Source organism: Felis catus, chromosome E1, assembly GCF_018350175.1.
Source record: "Felis catus isolate Fca126 chromosome E1, F.catus_Fca126_mat1.0, whole genome shotgun sequence".
NCBI lineage: Eukaryota > Metazoa > Chordata > Mammalia > Carnivora > Felidae > Felis > Felis catus.
Window position 1 is genome coordinate 25,368,033 of NC_058381.1, and position 13,058 is coordinate 25,381,090.

Below are 13,058 nucleotides of genomic sequence, written 5' to 3' on the forward strand. Positions count from 1 at the left end.
ATTGCGTACCCACAGACAAGATAAATATATTCGATTACATTAGAATTAAGAACTTCTGTTCTTTGAAAGGCACCATTTAGAAACAAGCAACAGAGTGAAAGTTATCTACCTGCAACACATATAACCAACAAAGGGCTTGCTGCATCCATAATATATAAAGATCTTCTATAAACCAATAAGGAATGATAGGCAATTCAATATAAAAATAGGGAAGAATTTTTTTTAAGTAATCACTACCCCCAGTATGGGGCTCAAACTCATGCTCTACTGACTGAACCAGCCAAGTGCCCCAAAACAGGGAAGAATTTTAACAGGCACCTTAGATGATGGCCACAGTATCTTATTTTGTAAAAGGCCTGAAAATGGAAACCAAATGTTCTGAATATCCATTAACAGCAGAATGGATAAATAATGATATACTAATCCAATAAAATATAGCGCTAGAAATTAATAAACAACAGTGATATGGAACAACACAGATGTATTTCACAATTCACGTTCACCAAAAGAAACCAGACATATAAAAATATACATTGTATGATTCTATTTTATCAAAAACAGGTAAACCTGATCTATGATGTTAAAAGTCAGGAAAAGGGAGGCGGAGGGAGCAGTAACTACACAAATAGTTTAGAATTACTGCTTTTGCCTATCCTTGACACTCTGCCTAAACTGTCATACTTCTTGCTACTGGCTTCAACATCAATAAATCATCTTTAGCAAATGTTTCAGATGAGTTTTGAGTGGTTTCTGGATATCCTTAGCAGCTCTAAACTCATTGAAGTCTTAGTAATTACACTTCCCTACACAACATATGGGACATGTTGATATGTTGATTTCTAATCAGTTGACTAACAAAATTTTAAAATAACATACCAATCGCTATAGAGCGCAAATAAAGTTTCTCAGCATTTTCATACTGATTCATGTCATAATTGTATAAAGAAGCTAGATGTCCCACGGAAAGGGCTACTTCATAATCTTCTTGACCAAGAAGTTGCTCTTTAATCTGAATTGCTTTGATGTGCATTTCTTCAGCTTCCTGAAAAAAAATGAAGCTGTATTAGCATTAGATTATATTCTTTCTTATGTTAACAATTCTTACCCAACAAGCAAGATTCTTCTAAATGCCAAAAACATGGATGGCATAACATAATCAGATCAGAAACCATACTATGTTAATCCAAAAGTCGCCTATGCGCAGCATTACTACTTTGGGAAGTTACACATTTAGTTGATGACAGTAATAGTGTCCTATGCCAAAAATGATGAGAAAACTTGTCCTGGTAATAAAAAATTATTAGAAGAAATTAACATTAAAACCTTTTAAAATGAAAATTATTTGTTAACATGATCCCAAATTTAATTGAACCTTGTTAAGAAACCCCATACTATAGTACGTTCATTCACACAGGCATACACTTGATTAAGAATTTATACCCCAAAATTCTAAGAGAATTCAGTAAATTTTTATCATTACAATTAATAACACCTTAGTATCTGACATTCCCTGTATACCAGCCTGATGCCCCGCTATTAGCTATATAGTCTATAACTATAGACTATATAATTATAGTCTAACTATAATAACCATAATAGCCTTTATGGTTTTTGATGTATTCTTATTTTTCCAGGGTCTGGATTTTGAATTTTGTTTATATTTTGACTCTGTTGTTTTACACTAGCTATCTTCTCAATTTTTTCATGGAATAAGGTAGGAGTAAAATAAATGTACACTCTGTTATTTTTAAAAATTGTTTAAAGTTTATTCATTTTTGACAGAGACAGAGGGTGAGTGAGGGAGGGGCAGAGAGAGAGGGACACACCCTGAAGCAGGCTCCAGGCTCCAAGCTGTCAGCACAGAGCCTGACACAGGGCTCGAACTCACGAGCCATGAGATCATGACCTGAGCCAAAGTAGGATGCTTAATTGACTGAGCCACCCAGGCACCCCAATAAATGTACACTTAAATAGTTAAGATTACTGATGATGTATTATTTTAGACTTGTTATTTAAGACTGGACTTTATTACCTAAAATTATTTAGGAAGAGAAAAATGTAGTAAAACAGGCTTTTACCTTAAATTTTCTCATTGACTGGTAAAGTCTTCCAAGGTTTCCATAGTGTTTTGCAGTCTGTACATTAAATTCTCCAAAAGCTTTTTTAGCTAGTTGGAGTGAAGACAGGTGCAAATCATGAGCTTCTTGAAGCAGCCTCTGTTCAGTTTCTTTATTATGACAGTCAATTGCAATCTCCTCTAAAATAAGAGCTGATTAAGAAAGCAATAAAATTAGTGTAAATAAAACCATCAAAGCTAATCAGAGCATATAATTTAAAATTAAATTCAACAAATGTTTGTGGTTATGGTTTAGAACTGGTAAAGATGAAAATATTCCACTTTAATGAAAAAATATACTTTGGGGAGGGTCATTCTACTTTGGATAGTATAATGAACTTCGAATTTAAAAACAATGGTACACATCAAATATTTTGCAGAATTAATTTCTGCTTTATTAGAGTGTTATATTTTGCCAATGTGAATTTCTTATGTAAAGCAATCCAAGACAAGGAGGAAAAGGCAAAATTTTTAAAGTTATGAAACTGTGTCAAGGAGTACCTAAGTACTGTTGAACATTTTGAAGCCAAACTTTATAAAATATAACCTTTAACCAAATACAACAGAAAGAACTGGTTTCCTCCTACTCATTTGACCAACTAAATCAGGCAAGAAGACAGTGCAATTTCAAAGTCACATACAAGACTTTCAAATTCCACTTAAAGTCTTAAAAATACATATTCTTTTACGAGGTGATTTTATTTCTAGGAAAATTGTCCATATGCACAAAAGTAAAAGAAGTTTAGTTCATTATAGCATTAAAAAAATTTTTTTAATGTTTATTTTTGAAAGAGAGAGAGAGAGAGAAACAGTGTATGAGCAGGGAAGGGGCAAAGAGAGAGGGAGACACAGAATCTGAAGCAGGCTCCAGGCTCTGAGTTGTCAGCACAGAGCCTAAAGTGGGGCTCGAACTCATGAACTGTGAGATTATGACCAAGCCAAAATCAGATGCTTAATTGACTGAGCCACCCAGGCACCCCCATTATAGCATTTTTAAAGAACAAAAGGTTAAAAACAATATAAAGGACAAATAATAGAGGTGAGGTTAAAAACATTAGAAAAGGATATATATCCGCATGTACTGCAATGAAAACATGTTCACAATGTATAAAGTGAAAAAAGCAAAATACAACTAAAAAAGTTCATTCATTTCATAATTTGGGGAAAAACAGTATAAAAAATATTCACCAAAATGCTGAATCTGGAAAGATTCAGAAGATTCAGAAATTTAACCTTAACCAAATATAACCTTTAACTTATTATTTTTCTTTTTTCTCTAACTTTTAATTTTTATGTTAAATATGTATTACTTGTGCTTCTTAAAAATGCAAACCTAGAGAGAAAAAAGAGACCAGTTCCAGAATTAAGGTAAAAACTTCTCCAATATGCATGGCATTACACTAGTGGCCCAATCATGCTGGCAAAATAAATGCTTTCAATGAAAGGGCTTTGGTGGTGATTAGAAGAAAAGTGAAAATAAGAACAGAAGAAAGTCAGGGCACCTGGGGGGACTCAGTCGGTTAACCGCCCAACTTCTGCTCAGGTCATGATCTCATGGCTTGTGAGTTCGAGCCCTCATCAGGCTCTGTGCTGACAGCTCAGAGCCTGGGGCCTGCTTTGGATTCTGTCTCCCTCTCTCTCTATGCCCCTTCCCCGCTCACACTGTGTCTCTCTCTCTCTAAAATAAATCAACATTAAAACAAATTTTTAAAAAAAGAAGAGAAGAAAGTGGTATTTAGTAAGAGTCCTGCAACATTAAGGGTAACCTGATATAAAGCTGCGTTTCAAAATCCTGCACTATAAAGTTGAAGGTATGTAAAAACTCATCTATAGTCTGCTATCCATGTTACTGTGCAATAATCATGTGCTATTCTTTCATCCTCCTCTCAAAAGAAATGAATGAATGAAGGCATGACAGAGAGGAAAAGGAGGAAGGGAGGGAGGAAGAAAGAAAAAAAGACAAAAGATATTCTGGCTTATTAAAAATATTATATGGGAGAAGTTAACCTTTTTACTATGAACTACTGGAGATTCTTAAGTAGAGCTGCAGGCAGATACATTAAATCAGTGACCTGGCTATCTTAGTAATATGTAGATATAGTCTAATCCTATGCTACTACCCAAGGAAACAAATAGTCTTAACATATACCATATATCATTAAAAAAAATATGAGACTAGACATATATTACAACTGACAGCAAAAGAAATCTAAAAATCTATATATATATATACAAACATATATTGGAGACTAATTGTAAAGGGTACCTTTCACCCTCTTTGAAGAAGCCAAAAGAAGATGATCTTCAGGTAGAATGTGGGTAATGATACCAATAGCTCTTTCTGCATGAAATCTGCAATACAGACAGATATATTCTGGCATTTTTTAGTTACAAATAATTAAAGCATTTTTTAAAAAATCACAATTTATAATGTAATACCGATGAAATTTCTAAAACTATCTGTGGTAAAGGGTGCTGGTTTTTGTTTTTTAAATTTCCAATCTGTTGTGGACTGAACTTTTGGCATCCAACAGATTTCCATCTCTCACAGAATAAACTGTGAAACTGTTATTGCAGCCTACAAGTCTCAACATGATCTTTCACTGGGGCTGCTTCTCCAACCTCATCTACATTCTCAGAAACAGCCCTCTCCTTGCCCTCCAAACACAAAGGCATCGCAGTTTTCTGAACATGCAAAAGCATACTCTCACCTAAGATTCTTGCACTTGCTTTACCGTCTCTACAGAATACTCTGCCCCTGAATATCCATCCATGGCTTACTCTTCAATGAAAAGCCTTTCCAGACAAGCCTATACAAAAGTCCCTAAAAAATTTACTATAGTTCTTTACTCTTAGTTTATTTTATTCTTCTTCACATAGCAAGTATTCTCATCTGATGTGTTTGGTTGTTTGTTTATGGCCCCTCTCACCAAACAGAAGGTAAGCTATCTGCCTATTTTATCTACCAGTTCCTCTCAAATAACTCCAAGTCTTCTATCCCCATCTGCCAGGTAATTATTAATTTTCTCATATCTGTCTTCCAATTCACTAATGGTCACTTTTGTTGTGTCCAATGTGCTGTTTAACTTGTCTACTAAGTTTTAATGTCAATGACTATGTTCTAATACTAGCTATTACATTTTATTTTTTCAAATAGCTCTTACTGAAATATGATTCATACCACACAATTCACCCATTAAAATGTACAAATTCAGTGGTTTTTAGTATATTCAGAGTTGTGCATCCATCACCACAAGCAACTTCAGAATATTTTCATGACTCTAATAAGAAACTCTGGCATGGGATGCGTGGCGGGGGGTGGGTGGGTGGGGCAGGGGGCGCCTGGGTGGTTCAGTTGGTCAAGCATCTGACTCCTGATTTCAGCTCAGGTCATGATCTAATGGTTTGTGAGATCGAGCCCTGCATAGGACTGTGCACTGATAGCGTGGAGGCTACTTGGGATTCTCTCCCTCCCTCTCTCTCTCTCTCTCTCTCTCTGTCCCTCCCCCACTCACATGTGGCACATGTGCATTCTCTCTCAAAATAAACATTACAAAAACAAAAACAAAAAAAGTCTCTCTTGACTTTCTTCCAACTCTATCAGCCCTAGGCAACCACCAATTTACTTTCTGTCTCTTACAGATTTGCCTATTCTGGACATCTCATACAAATGGAATCATACAATATGTGGTCCTTTGTGACTGGTTTTTCAATTAGAAGAATGTTTTCAAGGTTCATCCAGGTTGTAGCATCTATCAGTTGTTTTATTTTAAAATCTGCCCTTTTTTTCACCTTTATCTACCCTCCAAAATATTACTGATTCCTTCTTTTACATCAAGGTCAGCAAATTTATTCTGTAAAGAAACAGATAATAAATATTTTATGTTGTGTGGGGCCATATACTCTGTTCCAACTTCCCAAACTCTCCTGATGTAACATGAAAGCCACAGACAATACATGAGTGAATGAGTATTGTTATATTCCAATAAAACTATTTTCCCCATAGGCCATAGTTTGCTAACCCATTTTATATATTTAATCATTTAAGAATACTTACTTTATAGTATCAACCAAAAAGTTTTATTAGCTGATACTGTTTGGGTTCTAATCCTGTTCATTTTATCTGCTGATTCCCACTAATAGAAGAAATACTTCCCTAGTGGATTTTGAAGTACATATTTTTAAAGTCTATTTATTTTGAGAGAGAGTGACAGAGAATCCCAAGCAGGCTCCATGCTGTCAGCACGAAGCCTGATGCAGAGCTCAAACTCACAAACTGTGAGATCATGACCTGAGCCAAAATCAAGAGTCAGATGCTTAACTGACTGAGCCACCCAGGTGCCCCTATTTTGAAATATTTTTATGGTGAGTTCATCTTAGGTAGAGCTAGATCTATGGAAAATCTGTATGGTTTCAGTTGAGAATTAATCATTTTCGAGAGTTTTGCATTTTCTTTCAAAAGGCATCTCAGGAGAACTAGCAGTCCTAAAGTACTTTTTAAATGTTTTCCTCAGTTTGGGGGTTCCTGAATGTATGACAGTTATAAATTCTGCTATGAGGCTCCTTTTTTGTTCAACTGAGAGCCCAACCTGAGATGAACAAGTTTCCTTGCCCTCTTTCTTGTCAATGGGAATTTTTTTTTCCCTCCCAGTCTGCCCTTTCTTTCCCTGAGGGTGCAACCTTGATCTTGGCTTCATCTGAGTGTTTCACTTCTAACTCACACCTTCATGTGGGCTAAACGCCTCTTGAATCCAGGATTGCTGTCAAACCAAGGGTACAGAAACTTCTAAGCTTTCTCGTCACCCCAGGGCAGTTATGCCATAGTTCATGTCTACCCTATTGGATTTTAGTCCATGACTGGCCCTTGGGGATTTCCTCTCTCTCCTTGAAGCTCAGTTACACATTTAAAAAGATGATTGTTATATTTTATTCAGTATTTCTGCATGTTTTGAGCAAAATGTTTCTAAGTCTATCATTTAGACAGAGGCTATTGTATTATACCCAAAGAAAAATTATTAAAGCATTCAAAAGATAAGCCATATTCTGCATGAAGATATACAAGTCCCAACATTAAACCACATAAAATCTAAATGAATGGCTTATAAATTGGTACTATTTTGGATGACTTCAAAAACATTTTAGGCATCTTGTTAAGACTCCAGGAAGACAAATTTAATCCATAAAGGATTAAGAAAAACAAAATAACAGCAACAACATTTAATCTCTCACTGAAAAGGAACGTGGAACTTACAGTGCATTGTCAAATTTCCCAGAGCTATACTGGTGAACATAAGAAGAATAAGCCAAGTCTTCATGAGCTGTTGCTACATGGATATTTTTGCCACCAAACACGGACTGCCGAATGTCAAGGGCTGCCTGAAAGAGTAATGAAAACACTACTATAAATCCTTAGAAAATGCTACCCAGTAATATTAAGCACCCTAGTAATTTAAATATATATTCTATGTACAATCTCATCAGTTTTGAGGCAAAAGTCCTGCTGTATTTAAATCACAAGAGAACATAAAAATCACTTATAAGGCCTGATTTTCTGAAGACTGAATCTAACTTAAAAGGCAATGGTTTCATACTAAAAATCATTCATATATCTAGGAATCATATCAGTATTTTTGTCTATGTCCTTCTTCAAAAGTGAACTATAAAATCAAGAATGCCTTGTCCAGAGTGATGGCATAACACATTTACCTGAGAATGACTAATATAAGACCTAAAGGAATTGTTATCAACTCTCGTTGCTATTACAAAGACAGGTCTAATGACTCATACCAAATCAACAATGAAGACAAGTCATTTCGGGGGCAAAATGATAAATGGAAAAGTACTCTTAAATATGAGCCCACAAGCTAAAAATTCTTTTCCTGGATAGTTCTCTTTAACTCTTAAAACATTTACTTTTAATCCTTCTAGATATTATTTAGTAAAATAATGTGCCATATTTGAGGAGGGGCTCAGAAAGAGTTGTTCTTAGAAAGCGGGTTATACACCACAAACAAATATAGGTCAGCAAGGCAATTCCAGTTTAAAGAAAAAAGTGCAACCATTAACATACCTGATAAATTGCAACAGACTGACAGATATTATCTACATTGAGTAAGTAGAACCCATAATCTAGCAGTGTATCAGAGTATTTTGGGTGTTTGGATCCAAAATGATCCCTATAAAAAGATATAAAACTATTAGGATATAAAGCAGGGAGAGACAATTTGAAATGGTATTTTTATTAATAATCACCTACCGTGCCAAATACACTGCATGTTTAATTAGCTGTTCTGCCTTCTTAAATTCACGTTTTACAACACAAGCCTAAGGATAAAGCAAAAGATTATTAAATAACTCTCAGTTAATTAGTGTGCTAAAATAAGTACGTATTATATATTCAGACTATAAAGGTCAAAAGAAAAAAAGCATCTTCAAACATAAATAAAAGGGTTCTATTTATTAATTTCTTCCCTTCCAAGCACTTGAAAATTCTATTATAAGCAGATCTGTACATATTCTGGGAAATTAAAAAATTAAAAATTTTGACAGTCATGCCCAATACAAACCTGTTATAACAAAGTTATCTTACAAAGCTGGTATACTCCCATCCTTCCAGATTACATAATAAGTAAGTGGGGGGGAGGGTTCAATATAGTATTTTCTAAGCTGCTTATTTATATCTCAGTTCTAGGGGTGCCTGGGTGGCGCAGTCGGTTAAGTGTCCGACTTTAGCCAGGTCACGATCTCGCGGTCCATGAGTTCGAGCCCCGCGTCAGGCTCTGGGCTGATGGCTCGTAGCCTGGAGCCTGTTTCCGATTCTGCGTCTCCCTCTCTCTCTGCCCCTCCCCCGTTCATGCTCTGTCTCTCTCTGTCCCAAAAATAAATAAAAAACGTTGAAAAAAAAAATTAAAAAAAATATATATATCTCAGTTCTAGAGTGGCTTAAGTATCTTGTAGTTTTCCTCTGTTAATTTTAAAATGCATAGAATTTCAAGTTTTCTTATTCTTAAAATATTCTGATTCATGAAAATAGCCAATAGTTTTCAAACTCTAAATATTATCTGCATATAGAAATACAAATCTTGGGGGCGCCTGGGTGGCACAGTCGGTTAAGCGTCCGACTTCAGCCAGGTCATGATCTCGCGGTCCGGGAGTTCGAGCCCCGCGTTGGGCTCTGGGCTGATGGCTCAGAGCCTGGAGCCTGTTTCTGATTCTGTGTCTCCCTCTCTCTCTGCCCCTCCCCTGTTCATGTTCTGTCTCTCTCTGTCCCAAAAATAAATAAAAAGTTGAAATAAAAAAATTTTTTTTTAAAAAATAAAAAAAAAGAAATACAAATCTTGGAATCTTGCACCTATATATACTATTTTGAGAGAGAGAGAGAGAGAGGGAGAGAGAGAGAGAGAGAAAGGATGAGCAGGGGAGGAGCAGAGAATCCCAAGTAGGTTCCGTGATGCCAGCGCAGAGCCCAGTGCGGGCTCAAACTCATGAGCCATGAGATCATGACCTAAGCCAAAACTAAGAGTTGGATACTTAACCAAATGAGCCACCTAGGCACTCCTAAATCTTGCATATATATTAAACTGTCTTAACATTAAGTGTATATTCAATGTTTTAAATTAATTAAAAATATAGTAATATCCCTCTTCTAGCTCTGATAATCTGAATAAAGTTATGCCACTTACTTGTCTAAAATGACTTAAGAAGTTTCGCAGAATCTTAGACCCTTCTAAATTACGAATTTAGGATCTTTATTCTAACTGAAATTTCCATAATTAAAATCAACCAAAATGGAATACTCAAAACTGAAAAACCTCTGGGTAGAAAGAATATACTTGAAAAGTATGACACTGTGAGGCTGTAATACTACCACTCTAAGATTTAATACTAGGTTAGCCTTGAGGAGAAAAATGACCGAAGTCCCTACAATTGTGGCATAAGGAATTGAGGCTGCTGGAAAGGCTAAGAAAAACAAAAGCAGGGGCGCCTGGGTGGCGCAGTCGGTTAAGCGTCCGACTTCAGCCAGGTCACGATCTCGCGGTCCGTGAGTTCGAGCCCCGCGTCAGGCTCTGGGCTGATGGCTCAGAGCCTGGAGCCTGTTTCTGATTCTGTGTCTCCCTCTCTCTCTGCCCCTCCCCCGTTCATGCTCTGTCTCTCTCTGTCCCAAAAATAAATAAACGTTGAAAAAAAAATTAAAAAAAAAAAAAAAACAAAAAAAACAAAACAAAAACAAAAGCAACCTTGGGGCGCCTAGGTGGCTCAGTCAGTTAAGCATCTGACTTCAGCTTAGGTCACATCTCATGGTTTCTGGGTTCTAGCCCCATGTCCGGCTCAGTACTGACAGCGCAGAGCCAGTTTCAGATTCTTTCCACACACACACCCCACCCCTCCCCCTCTCATGCACACGCACGCACGCGCACGTTCTCTCTCTCTCAAATGAATAAACATAAAAGAAAAAGAAAAGCAAACTCAAGTTAGGATAGCACCAAAATAATGTTTCAATCTGTACTTCAGTGAGTTGTATTATCAAAATGAATTTTTTCATGGGTTTTCTGGATATAGGAAAATTAGCTCAATTCTATACATAGGATAGTTTTAGAAACCAGTTTTCTAAAAGTGAGCATAGAAACTTAGCAAATAGACCTTGTTGGTCCATGAAGTACATAATACCTAACTTGTTAAATAACAAGTTAACTAAAACAGATTTAAAGTTTGCTAAATCTTGTAATTCATGAATAATTTTAACATTATACTCACCTTAGAAGCTTGTCTTAAAACATCCACCACAACTTTGACTGGTAAGCCCACTGTGATTTCTTTCATTGCCTCAATGCACCATTTGTAAGCCTAAAAAATATTTACAAAGAGTAAAAACTGATTAATCAAACTGACAGTATGTAATGAAATGATTGTGTATCTCTCTCCTAAGCTTTCAAGTACCTGAATAAGAACACACACAAAGTATTTATACTTAAAATCTTCTGAGACTAAGTTTTCTTGAAAGTGTAAGTTTGTTACATTTTTCTTTGAAAAACTGACAATGAAGAAATCAAGAGCATGTTCTCTCTTGCCCACAAGCCTTTGCAGATACTGCTCCCTCTGCCTTGTATACATTCTTCTCTCCTGAACTCTTAAACCCAAGTTAAGTTAACCAAGTTAGTTAAGTTAAACCCACCTAACTTGTCTTTCAAGCCCTAGATTAGGCTTCCTATACTTTCTTCTCCTAAGGCAATGCTTATTATTTTGTATCTCAACTACCTGTTTAGTTGAGTGCTTACTTTGTGAGAACTACTATTCTAAGCACTTTATGTGTATTAACACATTTAACTGACACAACAGCCCTATGAGATGCAAACTACTATGGGAAAATGAGGTGCAGAGAGGTTTAGTGCCAGGCAATGTGTTAATACCTAGGTATCTATTGGGAAATAAAACAATATGTCCTTCTTCTCCCAGTGCTTAGTGGAAGAAAATAGTTCCTTTGCAAGCTTCCTTCTCCATTCCACCTAAAAGATTCAGAAGCAATTTTTATATAAAAATGAAATGTATATGATTTAGGCCAAGAAAACCTGGTTTATAATAACCAGATGTTGTTTCAGAGTAGTAAGTTAAAATCCTTCAAACTGTAGTGGACTGTAATACTGCTTTAAAATATTTACTGCTCCTGGGGTGCCTGGGTGGCTCAGTCAGTTAAGTGTCTGACTCTTGGTTTTGGCTCAGGTCATCATCTCATGGTTCATGAGTTCGAGCACTGCATCAGGCTCCGTGCTGACAGCACAGAGTCCGCCTGGGATTCTCTCTCTCCCTCTCTCCCTGTCCCTCGTCCGCTCTGTCTCTTAAAGTAAATAAATAAAAAAAAAATTTTAAATATTTACAGCTCCTCTTTGGGGAAGGATATACTTCCCTTCCACATTAAAGATGACATGGTCATGTGATTTCCTTTGGCCAATTTAAAAACTAATTAAAATATGAGAAGTGAAATGTGTGATTTCTGGGAAAAAGCTCTTAGAGCAAGTAATACTTCCTCATGATGTTTTTGCCTCTGCTCTAAGGCTGGTAATGTTCTAAATAGAGGATGCTCACCACATGGTTTTGATCAAAGTGTAAACAATGTTAAGCAGAGCCACAGGCACCCCAAGACAGAATGTAGCATGAGCAAGAAAACCTTATTTTTCCTTGTCATTGCTATTTTGGGGCTTATATTACCTCGGCATAGCTCAGGCCATGCTAATATCAAAATATGATGATAATTCATTAAGCTATATCCTCGATATTTGCATACTTTTCTGTAGCTATCAATGACAAACTTATCTATTTTTAAAAGAATAAGCTATCTAGGGTGCCTAGCTGGCTCAGTTGTTAGAGCATGTGACTCTTGATTTTGGGGTGGTGAGTTCAAGCCCCACACTGGGCATAGAGTTCACTTAAAAAAAAAAAAAACAAACTATCAAAATCCTTCAAGATACATTTACGGCCTTAAACATTCCTCATGAATGTGCTGAGTGTTGCAAAGACCACGAATAAAAAACAGTATAAACTCTTAATCTAAATGTAGACACAAAATAACTGTCAATTAAACAGTAACTGCCTAGTAAAGAAAGTGGAAACTGATAAATAAAAGGCAGTTTTGTTCCACTGAATACACTGGTGAGTCTGAACCACCAATACATTGGTAGAACTGGGTATGAAGCAAAGAATGGCAAGATATGAATCAATCTACGTGACAGAAAGAAGAGTGCAGAGTTCCAGAGGACAGTATGAACAACAGGAATGAAAAGAGGAATCAGAGTGGCTAAGATGAGTTCCTATGCAGAGATATAAAAAGATGGGGGGGGGGCACCTGAAGAACTTTAGAAGTAGGCATTTCTTTCTCTCTTTTTTAATTTAATTTTTTAAAAACGCTTATTCATTTTTGGAGAGAGGGAGCGAGAAAGAGAGGCAGAGG

General features: G+C 36.2%; 2 protein-coding genes across 3 annotated transcripts in view; one reads left to right on the forward strand and one right to left on the reverse strand.

The window, feature by feature from the left end:
- Window positions 1-13,058, forward strand: part of CE1H17orf64 (chromosome E1 C17orf64 homolog) — an 84,395-nt gene that overhangs the window by 25,963 nt on the left and 45,374 nt on the right. The window lies entirely within an intron of this gene.
- The window catches only part of APPBP2 (amyloid beta precursor protein binding protein 2), a 53,044-nt gene that overhangs the window by 4,713 nt on the left and 35,273 nt on the right, over window positions 1-13,058 (reverse strand). Inside the window, exons 6-12 of the mRNA XM_023244758.2 lie at window positions 10,871-10,960; window positions 8,373-8,440; window positions 8,187-8,292; window positions 7,368-7,492; window positions 4,383-4,468; window positions 2,079-2,269; window positions 877-1,042 (exon numbers count right to left, since the gene is read on the reverse strand). Coding sequence (XP_023100526.1) covers window positions 877-1,042; window positions 2,079-2,269; window positions 4,383-4,468; window positions 7,368-7,492; window positions 8,187-8,292; window positions 8,373-8,440; window positions 10,871-10,960 — 832 coding nt within the window. The remainder of the gene's footprint in view (window positions 1-876; window positions 1,043-2,078; window positions 2,270-4,382; window positions 4,469-7,367; window positions 7,493-8,186; window positions 8,293-8,372; window positions 8,441-10,870; window positions 10,961-13,058) is intronic.